Source organism: Acanthopagrus latus, chromosome 5, assembly GCF_904848185.1.
Source record: "Acanthopagrus latus isolate v.2019 chromosome 5, fAcaLat1.1, whole genome shotgun sequence".
NCBI lineage: Eukaryota > Metazoa > Chordata > Actinopteri > Spariformes > Sparidae > Acanthopagrus > Acanthopagrus latus.
The window spans coordinates 30,573,387-30,599,217 of NC_051043.1; the positions used below are offsets into that span (position 1 = coordinate 30,573,387).

At 44.5% G+C, this 25,831-nt stretch overlaps 1 protein-coding gene across 2 annotated transcripts; it reads left to right on the plus strand.

Annotated features, from left to right (window-relative positions):
• The first annotated feature begins 236 nt into the window (after positions 1-236).
• On the plus strand, positions 237-24,288 carry adam9 (ADAM metallopeptidase domain 9). 2 transcript variants are annotated; one of them, XM_037098544.1, is made up of 24 exons: positions 237-739; positions 8,026-8,126; positions 12,402-12,460; positions 13,550-13,628; positions 15,214-15,290; positions 15,686-15,890; positions 15,977-16,042; positions 16,466-16,537; positions 16,727-16,896; positions 17,001-17,082; positions 18,120-18,253; positions 18,377-18,548; positions 18,688-18,780; positions 19,064-19,171; positions 19,432-19,522; positions 19,673-19,778; positions 19,875-20,058; positions 20,135-20,215; positions 20,304-20,409; positions 20,535-20,682; positions 20,826-20,928; positions 21,535-21,564; positions 22,045-22,103; positions 22,612-24,288. In XM_037098544.1, the coding sequence occupies exons 1-24, from the start codon at positions 655-657 to the stop codon at positions 22,679-22,681; spliced, it is 2,481 nt and encodes an 826-aa protein (XP_036954439.1). In that variant the 5' UTR covers positions 237-654; the 3' UTR covers positions 22,682-24,288. The 2 variants fall into 2 exon arrangements, with proteins under 2 accessions (XP_036954439.1, XP_036954440.1); XM_037098545.1 differs by lacking the exon at positions 21,535-21,564.
• Positions 24,289-25,831: the final 1,543 nt, after the last annotated feature.

Genomic DNA, 25,831 nt, shown 5'->3' on the forward strand with positions numbered 1-25,831 from the left:
ACGAGGTATTGTACTGGACATTATACTATAGTTCATACACAGTATGATAATGTGTTAAATTACGTTTACTTAAGTATCAGCAAAAGAAACGGACCCATAAGTGAACTTAAATAAGGGACTTGAGTAAATGTACTGAGTTACATTCCATTACTGTCAGCGTCACATTGTCTAGTTATTTTATTAGTTTAGAGAGTCACTCTTATTTTGAAGTGCGTCACCGGAAGCGCAGAGTATTTCCGCTAGCTTGGTCTTTTTTAGATTCCAGTCGAGTTTACAAGGAGAGAATATGAGCTGAACACGGTCAGGACACACTCAAACTGGACCGGGTTCAACACAGGAGACACTCTCACACACACTTTGTGTTTGAATCCACGGATTTAAGCGCTACAGCGGCAGCGGGAGACATTTTGGATCCGAGTGTTAGCTAACCGCTAATTAAAGCCGCCGCGGTGACTGTGGATCATCAGCTGGGACGAGAATGGCTCGGCCGAGGAAGAAAACCACTCCTGGGTGTTTAGCATGAGGCTCTGCGGGGGGAAACGACTGGAAGACAACCGAGAAAACTACAAGAAGAAGAAGGAACAGAGGAGGAGGAGAGTGTGCGAGAGAGCCTGCTGACATTCATTTCTCCAGCAGAAGAAGAAGAAGAAGACGATGATGATGGGAGGAGGAAGAGTGGAGCTGCTGGAGGTCTGCTGGCTGCTGCTGCTGCTGCTGAGCGGAAACTCACACTGCAGAGGTGAGACAGGGGAGAGAGGGGAGGAGGAGGAGAGCTGAGGAAGAGGAGGAGGAGGACTGAGGGTGAGGAGGAGAGCTGAGGAGGAGGACTGAGGGTGAGGAGGAGGAGGACTGAGGGTGAGGAGGACTGAGGGGAGGAGGAGAGCTGAGGAGGAGGAGGACTGAGGGTGAGGAGGAGGACTGAGGGTGAGGAGGAGAGCTGAGGAGGAGGAGGAGGAGGAGGAGGACTGAGGGGAGGAGGAGAGCTGAGGAGGAGGAGGAGGGCTGAGGGTGAGGAGGACTGAGGGTGAGGAGGAGGAGAGCTGAGGAGGAGGACTGAGGGGAGGAGGAGGAGGACTGAGGGTGAGGAGGAGAGCTGAGGAGGAGGACTGAGGGGAGGAGGAGGAGGACTGAGGGTGAGGAGGAGAGCTGAGGGGAGGAGGAGGAGGAGGACTGAGGGTGAGGAGTAGAAGTGAGTAGATTACATTAGAAGATTAGACCAAACCAAATTATCACTGAAGAAAAAGAAAAGTACACAACTTATTGGAATGATATTACACGCTCACACACACACTGGAAACACCTCTGGCCCTAAACAGACAGCATGCTGTGGCAGAGTGCTGTGATGACCTCAGTACCGGATCAGAACCTGAGACACAGTGACAGTGTGCAGACTGAGTGACCACAGTCTGGCAGTAGAACAGGACAGACAGCGGACAGGCTGTGCTGTCACTGTGATGAGCTGGAGAAACACAACTACACTTTCTAACACAGCGTCACAGATACAGACACATCACAGAGGAATTCTTTCATTGCCCTGAATTTAGAAAGGGAGCAATGAGCCGATATTCTGGGGGGAAGAGTGGACAACCAGCAGGACGTAGACACAGTCAGATAGACGTTTATACTGCCAACATCTCCTTTATTTCGTATTCCATTTTATTTATTCATTCATCTATCATTTTATTTATCTGTATTATCACTATTACTACCATCTCTTCATTTAATTTCAACATCTCTTCATGTTATTCTAGTAGATTTGCTTTTATTATCTGTTCTGTTGTCAGTAAACTGACACTCACATGTTTTTGTGTGCTAATGCTAGCTTGATTGATTATGCTACCTATACATTTATATTTACTTATATATGTTATATATATTACATGTACATATAATGTTTTTCCTCTTTTGACTATTTAGTTACTGATTTTGTTCTGTTGAATAGTATAATTCTTATTTATTGATGTGATTGTGCTTGATTGTACTGAAGGGAGGAAGGTGAGGAGGAGGAGGACTGAGGGGAGGAAGGGGAGGAGGAGGACTGAGGGGAGGAAGGTGAGGAGGAGGAGGACTGAGGGGAGGAAGGTGAGGAGGAGGAGGACTGAGGGGAGGAAGGAGAGTAGGAGGACGGGAGGAAGGTGAGGAGCTGGACTGAGGGGAGGAAGGTGAGGAGGAGGAGGGGAGGAAGGTGAGGAGGAGGACTGAGGGGAGGAAGGTGAGGAGGAGGACTGAGGGGAGGAAGGTGAGGAGGAGGAGGGGAGGAAGGTGAGGAGGAGGTCTGAGGGGAGGAAGGTGAGGAGGAGGACTGAGGGGAGGAAGGTGAGGAGGAGGACTGAGGGGAGGAAGGTGAGGAGGAGGACTGAGGGGAGGAAGGTGAGGAGGAGGACTGAGGGGAGGAAGGTGAGGAGGAGGTCTGAGGGGAGGAAGGTGAGGAGGAGGACTGAGGGGAGGAAGGTGTGGAGGAGGACTGAGGGGAGGAAGGTGAGGAGGAGGAGGGGAGGAAGGTGAGGAGGAGGTCTGAGGGGAGGAAGGTGAGGAGGAGGACTGAGGGGAGGAAGGTGAGGAGGAGGACTGAGGGGAGGAAGGGGAGGAGGAGGACTGAGGGGTGTCAGTCAGCGGAGGTTCAGGTCTGATGATGAGCTCAGTGTTGGTTGTGAGGTCGGTCATGTGATCTTTATGTCATCAGTGATGTAACAGAACTCCATTCCAACTGAACGTAGAGTTACTTTGGTAACAGAACTGTGAGTGCGTTCAGAAAGACTCCTGTTGGAATTTGACCCAGAAAGGAGGTCCGATGGCTTTTCTCTGAACTTTCATCACACTGACGGAGGTTAAACCTCTTAACACTGAGACATGATGTTCTGCCTGCTGCAGCGCCGAGCAACACGTGGAGAAGCTGTGCAGGTTTAAAGTTGCGGAGGTTTAGATTTCTGTCGCAGTAGAAAGCAGCAGCTCATCGGACTTCAGCCAGAAGATGTTAAACTTGTTTTAAAAAGTCTTAATCTATAATATTCTGAATTAGAAACGCTGTTTTTTCTGGAGCTGATCCCAGAAGTTGCTGAGGAGTGAGACATCTCGCTTCCTTTCTCATCTCTGTTGAGAGCTGCACATGTGCAGTAGGATCCTGACGGACTCAGCAGACACTAACAGGTCGTTTTTCAAACTTCAGCCGGCTGAACGATGTTCAAGCTGCCCGACACAGACAGATTAAATAGTTTTAACAACGTGTCAGAGCATCGCACCTGAAGATTATGAATATATGAATATTAACGTGTTGACATCACAGCTGATCTGAGGTGATAAATACGGAGCCGGCTGCAGAGCTGATGTTCACATTTACACTGCAGACAAGATGTTGGCGTGTGTTGTTGGGTTTTTGATCGGCGTGAAGGATCAAACTGAACTTCTGTCTTTTGTTGTCTGATGCTGAATCACTGCAGGATGATGATTGTTGTTTATTTCAGGTGAAGATTATTTGAACTCCATGATAAAGTGCAGCTGTGGTTAAATCCTCCTGTCTGTGTAAAGAAGTCTGAGCTGTCTGATACATCGGCTGATATCAGGTTATCACAAATGTATAGGTGCCAGAGTATATGTTGTCTGATATGTACAGATATAAAACTCTTGTTTTGAGAGATTATAAAGCAGGAAAAGGGTCATTTTAAATCATTTTTAATCATCAAATTACCAGTGAAGTTGACTGTCAGTGTCATTCTTTCTCTCTGTCTTTGTTGAAACTCTCTGAACTCCTCAGAAATGTTCTGGTGATGTCAGTGCGCCTCTTTTTCTTTCTCCTGGCTCGGCGATAATATTCACCATATTCTTGTCTCCTGTGGGTCATGACATCACCCACATCCTCCTCACTAAGGAAACAAACTGATAGTAAACCACACAGGATCATCATCCATCCGTCAGGCTCGTGCCAGGAACAAACACTCGGTGGACACGAGGCCTTAGACAGGAAAGTTTACTGTTTAGTTGTAAAATATCTTAAAGTGTGCATCAGAATGTTCTCCCTGATGGAAACACATCAGCCCTAAAAATCAAGTATTGGTGTTTTGTGGCTGTCGGGACATAAAAGTTGATCTTTACTGATCCAGATGTGATGGTTGGAGGAAGGGCTGGGCGATAAATCGGTAAAATCAACTGACTTGAGTTTGTGTTTCAAGATGATTTTGAAAAATGGAAATTGATTTCTCTTTAACCGCCGCCGCTCCTCATGGGCTCCCGTAGTTCACAGGAGGCTCCGCCCCCTCACATTGGCTTTCCACAGAGAATGAAACAATAACATGCAGCGAGCCAAGACTCCTTCCTAACAAGGCACCGTCTCATCAGTGGTTTGGTTCTGTAGCGTCGGACGCATGTACCAGAGTGGGACACTTGTTGTTCAGTACGAGATGAAGAAGACGGCAGCAGCCCACAAACACCCACTAAAAGCAGCCACATTAGAGGATCATTTAAGCGCTGTGTTCCATATGAGGAGATAATTTCTTTGTCATTTGTAGTTTTTTTTTAAGAAGAAAAAAAACTATTAAAAATCTTAAATCGAGTTTGATGTACAAAAATCGGAGATTCAGTTTTTAGGCCATATCGCCCAGCCGTAGCTGGACGGCAGCAGAGTTAAAGAACAATGTTTAAATCAAACTACAGAAGGAACTCTGACCTTGAAACAGAAAGTCAAATCATCATCAACGTTTGGAGAATCGTGGCTCCGCTGCCGTGTTGACGTGAGAACATCTGTGAGAAACCTGCTCAGTAGCTCCTGCAGGAACATTTACATGTTGGAAATATCGTTTAAATAAAGATTATCCTGTAGAAACAAATGACAGTGACAGTTAACTGTAGATGTTGTTTGTCGTTGGGTATTGTTACAGATTTGCCTTCAGTCTTGACTTTATGTCCTCTTCAGGCTTCTGTAGAGAATCAGAAGAGTCAAACTGACTTCATGTTGTTTTAACGGTTTAACATCGTATTGATTTGTTAGTTTGTGTTGTCACGGACTGCTCTCCTCAGTGAGTGTGTGTGTGTGTGTGCGTGTGTGCGTGTGTGTGTGTGCGTGTGTGTGTGTTGGCGTCTCACTCAGGCACGTTGAGCATTAAGCAGCTTATCGTCGTTGGCCGCCGGTCTCACAGCCGAGTCCTCCAACACTGACAGGAAGTAAACCCTGTTTAACGCCCAAGTTTGACTCTGTGTGTGTGTGTGTGTGTTTGAGTTTTGTATGTGTGTATTGACTGTGTGCGTTGAGCTGAGATAGAAACACTCAGACGTCCAGAGAGTGTGAATGAATCTGAGTGATCGCATTTACGGGAACCAGCTAGTTTCACTGTTCAGCTAAACACACACACACACACACACACACACACACACACACACAGTTGGAGCAGCACTCTCTGTTTCCCTGAATGATGACTCACTCTGTTTTTTTCTCTGTACTCAACATGGACAAATCTGCTTTCACACGTTCAGCCGAGCCAGAAAGAAATCCAGAGATGTTCTGCGTTAAAGGAGCAGTCTGAAATTATTCTGCTCTTGTTGTTCTTTTTAAGAATATTGCTGACTGTAAATAAAAACATTAAATACATGAAGTAAGAGGAGAGTTTGTAGTTATACTTTCATCCCTGAGCAACAAGTGAAGTCGCTGCAGACCAGAGAAACATCAGATGTCTCCACACAGCTCGTCTGCAGGAGGGAACATGTCACAACCTGTTGTATGCTAACACTTTTAGCTTCGCAGCTACTGTGAAAATCAAGTCTCCAGGAGGGAGGAGAGGATGAGTCCATGAATCTGTTTAGAAATCCTAAAACAAACCTTCCTCTCGTGCAGAACTTCCTGAGAAACATCATGTTTTTACATTGTCTTCAGTCTCAAAGTGATCCAGTGACAGCAAACATGAAGTGCTAACAGCTAGTTCAGCAGAGTTTTCATGGAGTTTTGAAGTTTGTTTTTCTGGTTGGTTTAATGTTTCTACAGCTTCTTCAGTTTTATTTGCGGTATTCTTTCAGCTCCAAATCTGTTGCTTCCCACTGAAGACAGTTTCATTGTTCAAACAGGTTCAATAATTTGCAGCTGACTTTAGTTTGTCATCATACAAACGGGAGGAAACAGCATCTGTTGAGGAATATTTTCAGTAGCAGATTAATCCATGTTTGGTGCTCATAATAGACCGAGTGAGTACTTTATTTATTTATGTAGAAATATGTAAATCGGTACAGCAGACAGTGCTACCACCTGACACACCCAGATCACATGACAGGTTAGCTGCTGTGCTAACAGTGTGCTAACAGGCTCTGAGGCTCCTGTGAGCAGGACGGAGCTGAAGAGGAACTTCATGACAGAAGGTCACGTTTGGACTGAAGAGCCGAGTGGAGAGTCTCAGCCTGTTAGATATGATTTAAAGGGGAAGACCGTAATTTACAGTAATGACTGCCTGGGTTGTTTGGTACCGGCTCACCCAGAAGTCAGAACTTTTCTCTGTTCATGTTGCAGTTTTCTTAAAGAAAAAACATTTTGTGGTCTTGCAGACAGAAAACATCACAACACACTACAGATCATTTAAAACATGTTCACACTCATCAGATCAACAAAAATAAGTTTCACTTTTTAACTTATTCTGACTGTAGATTTTCCCAAGAAGGATTAAATTTACATTGAAACGAATCGTAGATAAAACAACAGAATATTTGTCTGGAGACAAGTTAGAGTCCTGAAGAAGGAGCGATGACATCACACTATCACCTGTCTCAGCAGCATCTCTCTACACTCTGACGTTAGTTCATCATTTAATAGTTTATTTTTGAAAACAGCACGTTTCACTGGTTGTGATGTTATATTTCTGTTTGATTATTTAGTTCAGATCGACAGAACGCCAAAGTTCTCGACTGAATCTCATCGCTCGTGTTGATCGTGTTTCGAAATCTTTCAAGTAAAATCTTTCATCTTATCTTAGACTCTGTCGACCGTCACGCTTCATCTCGAGCGTCTCAGAAGGATTTATCATTTAGTAAACGACGAGGAGCGTCTGAGCTTCAGTGTGTGTTTGTACCACAGCTGCTTCTAACATTGATAGTAGTCGTTACAAAACCTTTCCCTCCGAGTCCTGACAAAACACTGAAACAGTTAATGATAGAGAGTGTGTGTGTGTGTGTGTGTGTGTGTGTGTGCGTGCGTGCGTGCGTGTGTGTGTGCATGCGTGTGTGTGTGCATGCGTGTGTGTGTGTGTGTGTGTGCAGCCTCGTCCTCTCATGGACCCTCTTGACCGTCAGCGGCTCGACTCAGAGTCTCAAACCAAACAAACCTCGGGACACATTTTTTCTTTCTCTCGTCTCTCTGCATGTTCCAGCCTGGAGGTCACGACACAGAGTGACTCAGCAGCAGCAGAGCAACAGTCATCGGATGCTAACATGCTAACATGCTAACATTACAGGGGCCACTGAATCATCAGAGACAATCAAAAACAGATTCATACATGAAATACATGTGTGTGTGTGTGTCTGTGTCTGTGTGTGTGTGTGTCTTGAAGAAGTTTTAATAGATTAATATACAAAATGTGAGTCTTAATTAGATTCATGAAATAAAACAGTCATCTTTATAAATTTCTGTTTTTAATTTAGATATTAAATTCCTTAATGTTTCTTTTTCTTTTTTCTATATTAATAAAATACTTGTGTACTTAGATATGTGATGAGACTTACTAGTTTTCTGAGTCTTTTTCTTGACTCTGTCCATGAAGCTCTTTAACATGACGTCTGAAGGTTGAAGGGAGCAGCTGCAGGTGTGTTGAACTGGTTGGTCCTGAACCATCACATCAGTGACGGCAGAACTGAAAGAATACACAGCTGGAGGAGTTTGGGAGTCGAGTCTGAACTTGTTGCCAACTTGAATCAGAAATGTCTTGTTTTTATCCGACTGTACTTTGTCTTTGAGGTTCTTGTAATCAAGTGTTTTCTTTTTCTTCTCATTCACATCTCAGAGTTTAATCATGTTTATGTTCCGTCTGTGCTGACTCAGCGCTCTGTTTCCTCCTGCAGACTCTCAGCAGACAGAACACCTCTCCTCCTACCAGCTGACCGTCCCTCGACCAATAGGAGGACGGCTGAGGCGGGATGTGGACGGAAGACCCCCCAATCAGGTACTGAGATTTTTTTTTCTGTGTGACCTCTGACCTCCAGGAAACACAAACTCAGCAGCTGACCAGTCAGAAGCACTTCCTGTCTGTGTGACCTCACTCCACCCTCCCCATGTGGCTCTTCACTTTAAAGGAGCAGTTCACACAAACCCAGTCCTCCTCTCCTCCTCCTGGTGATATAAAGTCCTCCTCTCCTCCTCCTGAGGATATAAAGTCCTCCTCTCCTCCTCCTGATGATATAAAGTCCTCCTCTCCTCCTCCTGAGGATATAAAGTCCTCCTCTCCTCCTCCTGATGATATAAAGTCCTCCTCTCCTCCTCCTGATGATATAAAGTCCTCCTCTCCTCCTCCTGAGGATATAAAGTCCTCCTCTCCTCCTCCTGAGGATATAAAGTCCTCCTCTCCTCCTCCTGAGGATATAAAGTCCTCCTCTCCTCCTCCTGAGGATATATAGTCCTCCTCTCCTCCTCCTGATGATATAAAGTCCTCCTCTCCTCCTCCTGAGGATATAAAGTCCTCCTCTCCTCCTCCTGAGGATATAAAGTCCTCCTCTCCTCCTCCTGATGATATAAAGTCCTCCTCTCCTCCTCCTGAGGATATAAAGTCCTCCTCTCCTCCTCCTGATGATATAAAGTCCTCCTCTCCTCCTCCTGATGATATAAAGTCCTCCTCCTGATGATATAAAGTCCTCCTCTCCTCCTCCTGATGATATAAAGTCCTCCTCTCCTCCTCCTCCTGATGATATAAAGTCCTCCTCTCCTCCTCCTGATGATATAAAGTCCTCCCCTCCTCCTCCTGATGATATAAAGTCCTCCCCTCCTCCTCCTGAGGATATAAAGTCCTCCTCTCCTCCTCCTGATGATATAAAGTCCTCCTCTCCTCCTCCTGAGGATATAAAGTCCTCCTCTCCTCCTCCTGAGGATATAAAGTCCTCCTCTCCTCCTCCTGAGGATATAAAGTCCTCCTCTCCTCCTCCTGATGATATAAAGTCCTTCTCTCCTCCTCCTGAGGATATAAAGTCCTCCTCTCCTCCTCCTGATGATATAAAGTCCTCCTCTCCTCCTCCTGAGGATATAAAGTCAGTAAAACAGAGCTGCAGCGTTCTGCTGAACAACTGAAGCAGCTGAGACTTGATTTAAACATCAGATGTCTCCATCAGCTCGTCTGCTGTGATCACAGTCTGCAGCAGAGAACACATCACTACCTGATCTCAGACCAGATTTACAGCCTCGACATGCAGTCGAGCTCCAACTTTACTTTTAGATCTCACACGCTGTGCAGACAGAATGCTGCAGCTCTGCTTCACTCTGAATTAAAATATTCATCAAACATCTTCCTGATAGTTGTACAGCAGTGACTCTGGGTCTATGTGTCAGTGCGTGTGTGCGCAGCTCTAAGTGTCCCCAGTAGAACTGTTACTCTGGAAAAAGGTTCCACAGAGTGAGACTGATGAAGGTGGAGCTGTGTGTGTGTGTGTGTGTGTGTGTGTGTGTGTGTGTGTGTGTGTGTGTGTGTGTGTGTGTGTGTGTGTGTGATTCCTCTGCTGACATCTTCTTCCCCGCCCTGCATGCTGGAACATGTTCAACAAACACACACACACACATTCTCACACACTCTGGTGAAATGTGTGTGTGTGTGTGTGTGTGTGTGTGTGTGTGTGTGTGTGTGTGTGTGTGTGTGTGTGTGTGTGTGTGTCAGCCTGCAGCCATGTTTTTCTCTCTGCTCTGTCTGATGTGTTTTCGTTGGAAAGCTGCAGCTTCAGTTTTCTGCTCTTCCTCACTCGACCTCATTATTTCCTCAAGCAGGTTTTAAACACTGATGTTGTGTTTTACTGAAGCTGTCTGCAGATTTAGGAACATTTTTTGAGGAACAGTTTGACATTTGAGGAAATCTTTAGATATTCAGATTTTACTCATGATTGTACATTTAAAGCTGCAGCAGGTTAGCTTGGTTTAGCAGACGGGGGAACAGCTGGCCGGGCTCTGTCTCTGCTGACTCTGCTGTCTTTACTCTGTGGTCACTACGATGGAACAGCCTGTCGTAGAGATGAATCCTCAAAGCAGTCAGACGTCCATCAGTGTCATAAATCATTGAATCTAAATACTGAAATCAGTAATGAGAGGTGAGGAGAATATACACTGTGCTGAGGTCGTCACACCATCAAATGTCAGGTGGACTCAAACCGTCCGTCCTCCCGGATCTCAACATCCACAGTGTCTCGTTCCTCTGCAGCGTCTTCACTGGGGTTATTTCTTCTAAAGGGTTATGGTTCTTACAGTCACACTCCAGTCTCTACAGCTTCCACCTGTGTCCTTCATGATGTATTAGAAACTCACCTGTCTGTTATTTAGACTCTGATGAGGTGAAGTGAGCCGGAGTTAAACAAACATGCTCGTCACCATCATGCTTTAATTATTACACAATGTTGTGACAACTTCATCAAAAACTTGCAGCCATATTGTGATTTCATTAATAGTTAATGAGTCTGTTTCTTAGTGAAACCTGTGATTGGTCAGAATAAATGCTCTGATGTCATCATCACCGTGTCACCTGTCACCTGTGGCTGCCGGCTGGATGTTTTCATCCTTTTGTATCACGACTCGCAGTGAAGAGACGGAGCTCACCGTCACATTTGTCTGTTTCTCACAGCTGATGAATATGGACTCAGTTTACTCAGGCGGCTGTGTGTCGCAGGTATCACTTCACATTCAACACTGAACCTGTGAGAGAAGTGAAGTGACGGCCGTCTGCAGCCTCACAGAGGAAACTACTTCTCTGTTCCTTCAGTCTGAGGAACAGAGAAGCTGGGAGCTGAACGTCAGCTCAGGCTGTTTGTGTTTCCACCTCAGTGAAGAGAGCGAGTCGGTCTGATGACAGCAGAGTTGTGTTGTTCTTTGTATTTCCTGTGGGATTTTTACTCCACTAGTAAAAATGCAGGTCATCGTCTGTGTTTGTAGGTCATGTTGGACTCGTTGGGTTCCTCTCTGTTCTACAACAGGCACAATGATCTGCATCAGAACCAGAATCACTGTGATGACGTGTGATGCATTCGGTCTCTGTTAACCTGCCAATGTGAACAAATGTGATCCACCATTGAACCAGTAATGCAACATCACCAGACTCCATTAACAAATGTGGTGATTTTAAGAGTTGTTGAGTTGAAACAAACTTTATAAACACTATGAAACTGTGTTTCTGACAGATTCTGACTCATTGTGTCCTTGTTGTAAATTCAGCATTAAATGTTTCAGCTGAAGTTGTTTGTCTCCTTGTAAAAAGTGTCAGTTTGTGGCAGCATGTCTGTACCAGCCTGTCTGCTTCTGTGGCTAAAGTGCTAAAGTCTCACCTGCCAACATTGATCAGCTGTTTGAACACACTGTTTACACTGATTTCACCATTTACACTCCATTTATGAAAGAAGAGCAGGAAGTGACATCAGATCTCAGGTGGTCAGTCAGGACAGGTGTTAATGTGATGGACTGAGAGCTGTCGGATGGTGACACCAGAGTCAAATTCTCTCTTAGCTGGACCGCAGGTTGAATGCTAACATTAGCATGCTAACATGCTTATAAACATTGCTTCAACATTTTTAACCAAACCTTAATATGAAGCTCATGTTGGTACAGCAGGCTCAAACGAAGCCTTGTCTTATAAATCGGAGATGTTTTGATGGGGCTAGGCTAACAGTTTCCCCCTGCTCCCAGTTTTCATGTCCTGTTTAATAACATGAGCCAGTTTTGTGTGGAACATTTTGTGTTATGAGAAGATAAAGTGATTTTGTGTTGTAGCCAGAACAATAAATAAAAATACCTCAATAAAGTCTAACTTATGAATCATGTTATGAGTCACTGTGAGTTGGATCAACCTCTCTCACCTGGCAGAGCAGGTGTGTCTGCTCTCTGTTCACCTTCAACCCCCGCTGGGTTGGAGGACACAGAGCTGCTGTTGGCAGCCGGATGATGTAGTCCACCGCTGACTTCCTGTCCTGATCCTTCTCTAAGTGTGTGTGTGTGTGTGTGTGTGTGTGTGTGTGTGTGTGTGTAATCACACACCTGCTGGTAGCTGCAGCTCTAACACACACATACACACACTGAGGTGAATGTCTGCCAGGTGAGGCAGAGACTCAGGTGACCTTGGAGTTTGTTTGTTTAGTTTTTGGACTTTTTAAACTTTGAGCCTCTCTGAAGTGTTGTGATGTCACAGCTGTCAGCTGATCAACAGGTGTATCTTGATGATGTGGTGTGTTTGTGACTGACCGTCGTCTGTGTGTCTCTGCAGGTGTCGTACGTCGTCACTGTGGATGGAAACGATCGTGTTGTTCATCTGGAGAGAAATGAGTGAGTTATGACACCGACTGTTGATCATCATGTTGTCTGATCCAATTTATTGATTCTGTTCGTGCATAAAAATGCCAGAAACACAAAACAATAAATACATGAGAATACATTTAAAGGGGCAGTAAGCTCCGTCATCATCTCGTCCCTCCACACTCCATCAGCTCGTCTGCTGTGATCTCAGCCTGCTGGAGAGAACACATCACTAACTGATCTCAGACCAGATTTACACCTTTACTAACATGACATGAAGTGTCAGCACTTCTGAGGTGGATGCACTGAATTTTACTTTTTGGTTGAGCTTCCCTTATTAAAAGAAAGGGAAAGAAAGAACATGTGTAAAATACAACACGTTGTGTTCACTGGGACACATTAATGAAGCCTGATGAGGTCATGACAGACACTGCTGATTGGACAATCAGATCCAGCAGCTTGTGATGTCACAGCTGATCGTCTTCAGCCACTGATGAACAGAGTTTATGTTCCTCACTTACATTTTGAATAAATAACCAGTTTTATCAGTTTGAGTGTTTCCGTCTGTTCGTCCTTCACACGTTTCTATCAGACTCTGTTTTCATCAGCATGACTGATACTCGGCCTCCATCAGCTCCTTCTGTCTCTCTGTTTGGAGCAAACTGTGATAAACTTCAGCGTCTGAAGCGAGACGCTCTGTGATAACAGTCTGCAGCACGACCACAGAAACGTGTCGGCTGAGAATCAGAAACATCACTGAGATTAGTTTGTTTGCTTCCAGCTTCTTAAATGTGAGCATCTGCTGCTCGTGTCGTCGTCTGTCGGTTGATGACGAGTCTTTGAGTTTTGGACTGTTGGTTGGACAAAAGAAGACATCAGCAGACGTCACACTGAGCTCTGAAAACACATTTTTATAATTTTATAAATGTTTTACCAATAAAATGATCGATCCTGAAAATAATCTGCAGATTACACAATAATGAATGGAATCATTGAGGCTCTTCAGCTGAGCGACGTTCACACCTGGCACCTTCCTGCTGCTGCTGGTTTTTACATGTTGTCAATAACGATGAAAGATTTTCTCTGTATAAATAACTATTAAGATGTTGTTGTTTTCAGACTGCTGCTACCTGCAGACTTCACCGTGTTCTCCTACAGTCAGAACGCATCTCTGATCACATCCAGACCACCTGTACAGGTACACACACACTCTCCTGATCCCTGCTGTTGCTCCAGGGAGCCAATCATGACAGAACCGTTTGATGTGACCAATCAGATTCAGATAGTGAACTCAGACAGGAAGCTGAGGTCAGGAGGGGGCGGCGAGTCAGAGAAGTCAAACATGAGCCCGAAGCAGACGAGACGACAGAAGAACAATAAAATTCAAAATAAATCTACATTCATAGAAAGACCAGATTCATAGTTCCAGTCTAACTGAGCAGAACAGCAGGAATGTTTTGTTTTATTCTGAAAGAACCAAAAACTGCTCAGCGTGTCAGTGAAGCCTCAGTGAAGCTGTTCGGTTTATTGAAATAAGATTTTTCCCATGATGGGACGTGTGTGTGTGTGTGTGTGCGTGTGTGTGTGTGTGTGCGTGTGTGCGTGGATGCTTCCTGTCTCTACATTCTCCACCCGGAGGTTTTCTCATCCGTCTTTCTCCGTCTGCAGAGTTTCATATCTGCTGAATCACTGATGATGGATCTGTTATGTAGAGCGCCGTGATGAAGGAGACGTCTGTAAAACTGTTGAGGTTTTATTCTAAAACTGAGAAAAGTAGTAAGAGATGATGTCATCGCAATGTAAAGTGTGAGGGCTAAGAAGGACCTTGTGGGCGGAGCCAGCAAGAGAATACTCCTGCGTAACAAAGCATCATGGGAGCTGGGAAGATGATAAATAAAGAAACCAACAGCCCACAGTCAGACCTGGTGCTGCTTTGAGCTACATGCTAACAACATTACAATGCTAACCTTTTTAAAAATGTTGCAGAGTCACTTCGGCTTAAAGACTCCGAATATGTGCCGAGTACCTCAAGACAGAGCAGAAGCACTGCAGCTGAGTTTATGTTCTTACTTACAGTCTTACAGTCTCACAGTCGGTCACTGAGATGAGACAGAAGACAGAAACCAGGAGAGTGACACACACACACACACACACACACAGGAAGTGCTTTATAAGCTCCTCTGGGAGTGACACAGGAAGTGTGTGTCTGGATCCTGTTTTGTGTGTGTGTGATTACTCACAGTGACATCAGACTGTCCTCAATCAGGTCCTCAAATCACATACAGTGTACACACCTGGTAACTTTATTACATCTTATTAAATACTGAAAAAGTATTTAGTTTAATCTTCAGTGCTATATTGCTGTGTTGTTATATATTGTTACTGTATTACTGTTACTTTCTTACCTCACCTTCCTGTATTTCCTCTGTACAACATGATGATAATATGTTTAAATACTTTATTACATTATTTACTTGATTATCACAGAGTATCACTGCTTCATTCTGCTGCTACAGTAGAAAATATCCTATTACTCATATGTACTTTACTGCCGCTGCAGCTGAGTCACTACTAGAGAAAGTACTGCAGTAAAGTACAAGTACACACTGTTGATGTACAGTTTCTATACTGTGTGACAGAACAGACTGCTATGTGTTGTGTGAAGCTGCCCCCTGCTGGTGTGTGTGTGTCACAGCAGTCTACAAACACACACATTACATCACTGTATGACATCACTGAGTTCACACACATCAACACACACGTCTGTCTGTGTGTGGATTTAGAACCACTGTCACTATCGGGGTGTCGTTCAGGATGTGGAGGGTTCATCTGCTGCTATGAGCATCTGCAACGGCCTCAGGTAACACACACACACACACACACACACTCCTCTCTCTCTCAAGGACAATGTTCATTTTATATTTATTTTCTCCTCACAGATGGCTCAGAGTGTGTGTGTGTGTGTGTGTGTGTGTGTGCAGTGTGTGTGTGTGTGTGTGTGCAGTGTGTGTGTGTGTGTGCAGTGTCCTCCCTGCTGATTCAGTCTTTGTGATTTCTCAGTAATTACTGGGGTGGGCGACACACACACACAGTTTCTATGTAAGTCAGGCTTACACACAGATCCTCCTCCATTAAACATTGGTTTTAATGTGGCAGAGGTGCATTGTGGGTAGTGCAGGCTCCAGCTACTGACATCACTAGAGGCAGGTGAAGTCACGTGACCTGTGATGTCTCTCTCTGTCTCTGGTTCATCAGGGGAGTGTTGCATCTCACTGACCACAGCTACGGCATCGAGCCGTTAGACTCCTCCCCCGACCAGCACCTGGTGTACCGTCTGCAGGATGTGACATCACAGCCCCGCGGCTGTGGAACGCCACATGAGGATGAGCAGGACCACAACAACGCCACGGAGCATCCTCAGTACGATCCAGAGGAAATCCACCACAGGCCACACAGGAGGGTGTGTGACATACACACACACACACACACACACACACACACTTTGAGGATTTGATATTTAAATTGAAAAGACGTTGTTTGTTTTAGATGAGGCGAGCTGTTCTCCATCTGACTCACTATGTGGAGCTGCTGCTGGTGGTCGACAACGACAGGGTATGTCTCACACACACACACACACACACACACACACACACACACACACAGGATTGTCTTTAAACGATTACTGTAAAAAACGTTTTAAATTCTAATAAATAAGAAAATTCTGTCAAATTCTTTAGACTTTTATCGGAGCACGACGAGCAGTTTCCACCTGAAACTTCTGACTGAAGCATATTTGACGAAGTGTTTAAAGGAGCAGCGCTGTAACTGTCATTTACACCCTCGACCCCTTCAGATGGGGTGCAGGCTAACACTGTTAGCTCAGCAGCTACAGTGAAGATTTCATGGTTTATTTTGGTTGTTTTTCTTCAGTGAATCTACATTGTTAGGTGAATTGTTCCTTTAAATCTGAACCCATGTATTTGAAGTTTGTTCTGAAGATTTTCTGTTATTGTTTTTCTTTCTTTCTTTCTTTAGTATAATTACATGAACAGGAATGAGACAGCAGTGAGGGAGGAGATGGTTCATCTGGCCAACTTCATAGACAGCGTGAGTAAACACACACACACACACACACACACACAGTTTTTGTGTCTATTTGTGAATTGTGTGTCCTTCCTCAGTGGGAAGTGAGTCACTGATATTTTTACTGGAGAAGTGACTCCAACAGTTGTCAAAGTCTTGTTTAGGAAGGGTGTTAATTATTGTGTGTATTTGTGTGTGTGTGTGCGTGCTCAGATCTACATGCAGCTGAATGTTCGGGTGGTCCTGGTCGGTCTGGAGATCTGGACTCATCAGAACCTGATCAGCACTGACGGAGCAGCTGGAGAAGTGCTGAGTCGCTTCACTCAGTGGAGAGAGAAAGAGCTGGTTCATCGGCGCCGCCATGACTCAGCACAACTCATCCTGTCAGTACACACACACTGAAACACACATGTCAGTACTGATGCGGATGATGATGATGATGATGATGATGATGATGATGATGATGATGATGACCATGCCGCTGCAGGAAGAAGAGCTTTGGAGGAACAGCAGGGATGGCCTACGTCTCCACCGTCTGCTCCAGAAGCCACGGGGGCGGGATCAATGCGGTATGTAGCTTCCTGCTTTCATTTGATTGGCCGACTCACCCACCTGTCTGTCACAAGCTAATGCTGTGTTCAAATTATGCAGAAGAGTTGGTAAATTTAAACTCCAGGGGTGAATATTTCCTTCTGCCTGCAGATTTTAATTAGATGGTCTGATTCTCCTGTCCTGCTCATCCTACATTTCCCATGATGCAACTGTGTCTTTTCTCACAGTTAGTGTCAGTAAATGCTGTTTTCTCAATTAAACTTTTTGTGACAATTTGTCTGAATAAGTTTTGTATCTTTGTCAACAGATTGTTATTTGAAAGTGTGTCGCGTTCCAATGACACAAATCTCAAGTTTTATTTGATCTAATTTAACTTATCTTTTAATTTTATTGGATTTGATATTGGAGGTGAAACACATGGAAGACAACGGCGGCCACATGTGAACAATATCTGAATTCTGACTGAGTTTATTTTTCTCTAATTAAAAAGTCAGAACTCACTTTTTGTTTTTCCAGCGACTCTGATCCTCTTCTGTAGAAACACTACACTGATTTGAACTTATGATCATCATTAATATCAGCTCTATGTTATCTTAATTGTGGTTTCCCAACTCTTTTGAACTGGTATTTGTTTCTGCTGTTTGTGCAGAAGACAACAAGAACAGACGACTAAACTTACTTTAATGTCGGACTGTCTCTTTAAGTCATCAAGACTAAAGATAAAATCCAGTTAGCTATAACTTTTCGTCCTGATTTGTTGACATGTAGTCAAATATTCTCCATTCAAAGTGTCCTGAGTAAGTTATGAGCCCTTCCTGTCATCAGTGTACCCACAGACGTACAGACGACCGTCACGGATCACTGTGAAGCGTTCAGAGTCCTGCAGTTAGAACGAGCATCTGGATTTCCAAGCGAGATTTTCAGCACAAGTTGTCTATTAAACTCTGAAGGCAGAATAATATTTGAAATCCATCAGAGAACACGGAGGATGCTGTCATTAACACACACACACACACACACACACACACACACACACACCTGTCTGTCTCCTCAGTTCACCAATAAGAACATTCCTGCGTTCGCCTCCATCGTGGCTCATGAACTCGGCCACAACCTCGGGATGAACCATGACGATGGACGCACCTGCACCTGCCCCACCCCCGCCTGCATCATGAACTCTGGAGCCACGTAAGACACACACGCCCCGATAATATAAACACACACACCTCCATATATGTGAAAGTTCTGAGCCAATAGAAAGATCAACTCAACGCTGCTCAACACAAGCTGTTCCTCCACATACTCCTGCAGAGGATCCATGAACTTCAGCAGCTGTAGCGCTGATGACTTTGAGAAGATGATCTTGTTGACGGGGGGAACGTGTCTCCTGAACGTCCCTCGGCCAGACGAGGCCTACAGCGCCCCCTACTGTGGAAACAGACTGGTGGACATGGGAGAAGAGTGTGACTGTGGATCACAGAAGGTCTGGAGCTTCTTCTAATATTAAACTCTTCATCAGTACAAACCCCAGAAATCAAACATAAACATTATCATGAAGCCAATGTGTTGCTGTTACTGTAACTGAAACTGTGTGTGTGTGTGTGTGTGTGTGTGTGTTGCAGGAGTGTGAGAAGGACCCCTGCTGTGAGTATCAGACCTGTAAACTGAAGGCTGGAGCTCAGTGTGCCTTCGGAGAGTGCTGCTCACACTGTCAGGTGAACACAACAAAAAGTAAAGATGTATTCGTCCAGCTGGAGGATTTTATAAGATCCATTAATGTAACAGAAGTTTTTTACCTGAATACTTCAGCAACATGAAGTCGGTGAGCTGGTGTGGAATGACCTGCTTATTAATTCAGTTATCATTAAATCATTTGGGTTAATGACGTATGATGTACTTCAATGATATGCTGACAAGATGAAGCGCTTCATAATGTTCATCTGCACAGAGTAACGTGTGTGTGTGTGTGTGTGTGTGTGTGTGTGTGTGTGTGTGTAGTACCTACCAGGAGGAACTGTGTGTCGCTCCAGTACAGACTCTGAGTGTGACCTACCAGAGTACTGCAACGGCTCCTCATCCTTCTGTCAGAGCGACGTCTTTGTCCAGGTGAGTCTGTCTGCAGGTACACCAGGCGGCCTGAGGGGGCGCTACCTTTTATATTTTACTCACAGACACCAGAGGAGACCAGTTTAAACTCAGACAGCGTAAAAGAGTAAACGATTTTTAATTTGTTCAAGAATCTGATGTAAAAATGAAACAATGTAAAGTTAATGAAAGAGAGTCAAAAGAATGGAGCAGGGAATAACTCTACTTCCTGTCGGTCTGATGATTTTCTTCTTCTCTGGATTTGCTGCTGTGTGTTTCAGAACGGGCAGCCCTGCAGGAACCAGCAGGCGTACTGTTACAACGGGAAGTGTCAGCACCACGACAGACAGTGTCAGGACATATTTGGATTAAGTACGTTTGTTTTTACTGTGAAGAGTGAAGAGAGACGATAAAATCACGTCTGACAAACTCTTCATCACTTAGTTCCTGTTTAAACTAACTTCTCTAGTTAATTACTCACATTAAGACCCTTTTTTGTGTCCTCCTCTTCCTCCTCCTCAGAGGCGAAGGCAGCTCCTGAAATCTGTTTCAAAGATGTCAACAGTAAAGGCGATCGCTTCGGCAACTGTGGTTACCATAACTACGGTTACAAGAAGTGTGAGAGCAGGTAACACACACACACACACACACAGTTGACTGTCAGGTTCAGGTGTGTGTGAGCTGAAGTTTCCTGATCACATGACTGCTCTGTCCGTCTCTATAGAAACGCTCTGTGTGGGAAGCTGCAGTGCTCCAACGTTCAGGTGGTGACGGTGTTCGGCATCGAGCCGTCCATCATCAGCACGCCGATCGCAGGAGGAAAATGTTACGGAGTCGACTTCATGTTGGGGTCAGACGTCCCCGACCCAGGCATGGTGAACGAAGGGACCAAGTGTGGAGACAACAAGGTGAGGAGGAGGAGGACTGAAGGAAACTGAAGAAGATCATGTTGTTGATGCTCATTTCTTCTTCTGTGGTTTTCAGGTCTGCATGAACTTTGAGTGTCGCGTCGCAGACGTCCTGAACTACGACTGTGACGTGGAGAACAAATGTCACGGACACGGGGTGAGACACGCCCACCCGTCTGTCTCTCTGTCTGTCTGTCAGGTGTATCACTTCATCTGACACTCACCCGTCTGTCTGTCCGTCTCAGGTGTGTAACAGTAACAAGAACTGTCACTGTGACGACGGCTGGGCTGCTCCTTTCTGTGAGGTCAAAGGTTACGGTGGCAGCGTGGACAGTGGACCCACATGGAACGGTACCGTCCCCTTTAAACTGATTATCTGTTATTGATCAGCTGCTGTCAGTGAGACACGTACCACAGTTGTCTTTCTGTCCAGCAACTGTAGTTAAACATGACTTCCGCCTGTCTGCGGTCTTCAGATAAGGACACGTCCCTCAGAGACGGTCTGCTGGTCTTCTTCTTCCTCGTTCTTCCTCTGCTCGCTCTGGGTGCGTTTGTCTTCCTGCGCAGGAACGAGCTGCTGCGGCGACTCGGGCTGAGCCGCAGGAAGAGATCGCAGGGATACCAGTGAGTCTGAACACACACACACACACACACACACACACACACACACACACACACAGGACTTTAACTGTGTCTTAATCTGAGTGTAGTTCTGTCGGACCTGCTGTGACTCCACCCACTGAACTGTCATCACTTCCCCTTCTCAGGGCTGATGGAGCAGCTTCAGCCAATCCCAGCAGAGGACCGCCTCCCAGGGCGCAGCCCCCATCTGTTGCCAGGGGCAACACCAATAACATTGTCAGAGATGGGGTGAGTGGATGTTCTGTGGAGGCCAAGTGTGTCTCAGACTGAACTACAAGCTAACGCTGCCCTCTAGTGACCATCTGCTTTATAACATCTTAACGTCGCTGAATGTGGTGAAAGTTCTGAGCAGCTCCTGTTACAACACTCGGCAAAACCCTCAACACTCTTCATTACTTTTTCCTGTTGCAGATACAACAGATCATCATGCGTTCAGATAAGTTAGTTCAGGTTTTAGTCACCATAGCAACACTCCTGTATATCAGTATGGCTCCTTCAGCTTTAAGTGACATAACGACAACAAACATGTTGATTTTAATAAACCTGCCTGTGATCCTGCCGACCAGGAAGCCAGTGATGATGGTGACGATGATGTCACTGTGCTCCCGGTAAGCCTCAGAGTTAGAGTAGTTAGTAAATGATTCTAATAATCTGTAGATCAATTACTCAGTTAATAGATTACAATAAATTGCTGTTGACTGATGGTGACCTTGATCAGCTGATGTTACGTGTGTGTGTGTGTGTGTGTGTGTGTGTGTGTGTGTGCGCTACTGACAGAACTAATTAAAATGAGTTGATGAGCACTAACATCTTCTGCTCTCTCTCCATGTGAAGCACCATGCTCAGCTGCTGCCACCACAGGAGGTAAAACTCTGCTCAGCACTCACACTGTAACACTACGACCATGATCCTGCTTCATCTGCACTTCTGCTACTGCAGAACTCTGCTGCTTTAATTCTGATTGTCTGAAGGTTTTAAAAGCACTCAGGTGTTCAGCATCAGTATCAGCAGTAATCTCTTCCAAGTTAAAGTCCTGCATTCAGTGTCTTCTTAAAGTAAAAGTACAGAAGTATCAGGATCAAACTATACTTATTGCACCTTTTCTGGTAATGTGGAAGTTTGAATAACCTCTACAGTTTCACAAATGCTGGAAGGATGATTGACATTTGACTAAACATCTGTTTTTCATCTTTATTCTTCACAACATTTGAACCCTGGCTATAAAGCAGCACTCAGTCCATCCTGCAGATAATATAGAAAACAAACACAGAAAGTATAAGAGAACTGTTGAAATGAAAAAGAACAGATGTAGACTCACAGATATTTCTGTTTGTGTGTGAACAGGTGGTGGAGACCAGCAGGACAGCTCCCTCCTACTCTCTGAGGCCTCCTCCTCCTCCTCTGTAAGAACATAACAATAATACACTTCATGCAGTATCTGAACACAAGGTCGCCTCACCTTACTTAACTTTTAGTTCAGGGGTCATGTGTTCCAGGGAGGCTGTTACCAAAGTCCAGAAGAACCAAAACACTCAAAACCAAAGTTTTTAAGTTTGCTACGTTGACGCTGGCTCCTCACTAACTGGACGAACAAATGGAAGCTCGCATAAACCAAACTGGTCATAGAAGCTGAAGTTAAGCTACCTGGAGACCAACTGAAACAAGAAGCTAACACCACGCTAACTGGACCTAAAAGTTAACTCAAAGCTAACAAGAAAGAGAAGAAATCTAAACTAACTGGACCTTGATGCTAAATCCAAGCATACTGAAACTAGAAGTTGATGCTAAGCTACGTAGAGACAAAGTCTAAGCTACCTGAACCTACAATCCAATTCTAAACTAACTCAATCTAAAAACTAAGCCAACTCTAGGCTCGCTAGCTAATTCTTTTTCTTTTCATTCCTCCCTCAGCAAACCGAAACCTTCTGCTGCAGCACAGCCTCTTGTGCCTCAAAGACCTGCCCCTGCACCACCTGTTTAACCAATCAGAGGGCCCCGCCACCACACCTTAACGACAACCCTCCTCCTCCTCCTCTTTCTCCTCAAGAATCAGTCCCCACCCACAGCTGGTTACCTAGCTACAGCAAGGAAACGATTCTGGAGCCTGACAACTGGCCCTGAAGTCTGGGGCCGGACAACGAACTGGACCGCTCTTTCAGGAAACTGGACCCAGTCCACAGGACTGGGTTTGTACCAGAAAAACAGGAACACGCTGGTACTGAACTGAAGCAGCTATCTTTTCTGCAATCTTTCTTTCTTTTCTAAGTGCAGTCTGGAGACAAAACTCAAAACTCTGCTCCATCAGGTGAGATCTTCTGCTCTGCCACCAAACCAGCCAATCACATCTCCAGAACAGCTATCTGTGAGATCATCAAGCAAATACTTTATAAACTTTCATCACCAACCAAAAATGTATTTAGCAAAATTTGTATTCCTGCTGTTAAAGTGTTTTAATTTACTCGATGACCTCTGTTATGCCCCCTTGCTAGCTAACATAGCTAACGCCAGTTAGCTGCACTGTTAGAACTAGCTAACTAATAATGTTAGCTTACGTGTGTGAGCTAATGCTACCTGTCACCAGTAACACTGTGTAGGTTCCTGGCCTACAGTATAGTCAAAATCTAACATACATGCTACCACAATAAATGATTTACTGTTCAGTATAGTAAGCTAGCCAGCTTATTAACAAACATTCACTTGCTAATAGTAACAGTAAAAGACTGCAAGTTAAGTTTGGTTTTCTACAGTTTGACAGTGCTAGCGCTAGCCTATGACGTACCCACTGTATGTCACTATAACTACCCTTATTTAGGCAGTTAATTAGACCACGTTGTCATTTTAGACCGGCACATGTACAGTTTATATGAATGTGCCAGATATACAATAAATAATTTTAAATAATGATACCTTGATTTCAGACAAGCAATCAAAAGCAGCTTCTCACTTTTTTAGCCATTAATTTATAGCTGTCCAGCATCTAGCTAGCATTAGTATTAGCATTAGCGTTAACTCCATGGCTGAGCTGAAATCACTTTCTATTTACCACACAGTGCTCTGTGTCTACTTTTGAGTATTATTACTGTGTGAAAATGTAAATAGAGCATCAATAATTACACATTTGTTAACGACGTGTGAACTACTGTCTGCTAACTGTCCCACAATGCAGTGCTCTTCAGTTCTGCAACTCTACTCCAGCAGTAATGATGCAAAATGAGAATAATAAGTAAACATGTACTGTTATATATAATGCATATATATGAAAATGTCTCTGACTGACTTAGCATGTGTTTAACGACTTCCATCGTTAACAGAACGTTTGTAATGATACAAGAAGGAGCGGAATAGTTACTAACAGTTAATTACCGTACTCATGGGTGCATCACTCTGATTGGCTGGTTTGAAGACAGAGGTCACTGGAGGCGGAGCTTGCACTTGGAAGCTTTCTGCTTTTCTTTCTGTGACGAAGCACTGGTGCCGTCTGATTGCACTTCCCCTCTGAGCAGCACTGTCATAGGAATGTAACGCACCCCTGCTGCTGCGTGTGGGTGCGCTTGGTCTCCGTCACCTTGTGCGCCCGGCACTCTCTCCTGAATTGTAAAACCACAGTATGCAACACAGTGTGAGTGCAGAGCTCCTGTCCTCTGGATCTGTGTGGTACGTCCATGTTTGTGACTGCTGGCCGGCGTTTCTGCGGGAACGTACGATCACCTCATCTCGATTTATCACAAAGAAAATCCCTCCTGAAACACTTCAGCGCTGTTACATCTGATATCTGTGATGTTCAGGATCTCCTGTTGAAAACTAAATACTAGAACAACATGCGTCATACAGTTCTTATTTTGTGGGTGTTGAGAAGCCTTCTGGGAAATGGATGTTGGCATGTAATCACCATCATGATGGGGGAGGAGGAGCTTTAGGGCCCAGACACAAATCACCAACATCACCGACAAAGAACTAGACTGTTGGCTCACCAAAAAGCTGCACTGGAACACACCACACAGACTTCAGCCCGGGTTAGTGCTCGTTGGCCTGCGGTGTCATCACTCTCGGCCATTTCCTGTCGCCTGAGTAGAAACATAGGCACTTCATGTTGAGTTGAACCGACGACTGCACATCACAGATTGAAGGCAATGGTGCTGAAGTGTCTGTAGGTGGAAATGATCTGTTTAACGCACCTCACCACCTGCTTTAAGGTCCTGAAGGTGCAGAGACTTCCTGTCGTCTTTAACACTATCGTCACCTGATTGTGAGAAGCAGAAGGAAACTATCAGATTACGAACATTTAAACACATCCAGGACGTTTGAGCATCTGTGTGTGTGAACGGACGACGGCCAACAGGTTTCATTCAAACCAGGGATTTTTACACCATCAGTAAACCAAATGTTTGTCTGACTGGCTTCACCTGCTGTTGACTGACTGTTAGCAGTGTTAGCCAGCTAGCCGCACGCTGCAGTTAATGATCCTGGACGCACTGTGTGAGGAGAACATCACGTTGATATTTTATCTGCTTTAGTATATTTTTAATTTGCTCTTTGAGTGTTTTTTGCACAGAAACTGCTGTGAACCGGAGGAATAAAATGAGTAACTCATAGGGCTAAATCTGTGCAATTTAATCATTTCATGCAACAAACATCCCACATTTTTATATAAAACTTGGAGAACAATCTGTTCAGACTGAAGCTATTTAGAGAGGTGAGTTACAGTTGGTGAGCGGCTGAATCAGTCTGGTGATCGTTCAGAATAAATCTCGCATTCAGACTCAAACAATAATAAGATCCTGATTATTAATTACATTTTTCCTCTGTGCCAATGAGCTCCATTAATCCCACTCACACTCACCGCAGCACCACATGTGGAATCATCCGCCACATAAAATAGTCCCAGTTTAAGAGTTGACTCAAGAATCTCCTCGATCTCCTTCAGTGAGCTTGAGTTAGTCCTGACGATATTTCTTAATTTAATATCACAATGTTTTTAAAACGTTTGGAAATTAAAATCTGATTATTTGAAATCTCCTTTAAAGCATTTAATGCTCATTCTGGACTACAAAATTAAATACCATGATATTTTTTAACCGTTTGACCAAATATATCAATATTGCAACAATAGGGCACTTTATTAAAATATTAA

Coding starts and splice junctions, on each gene's coding strand:
- adam9 (XM_037098544.1), top strand. CDS start 655: ATGATGATGGGAGGAGGAAGAGTGGAGCTGCTGGAGGTCTGCTGGCTG. Junction 13,629..15,213: donor CATCCAGACCACCTGTACAG/GTACACACACAC, acceptor GTGTGGATTTAG/AACCACTGTCACTATCGGGG. Junction 20,410..20,534: donor CAGTGGACCCACATGGAACG/GTACCGTCCCCT, acceptor TGCGGTCTTCAG/ATAAGGACACGTCCCTCAGA.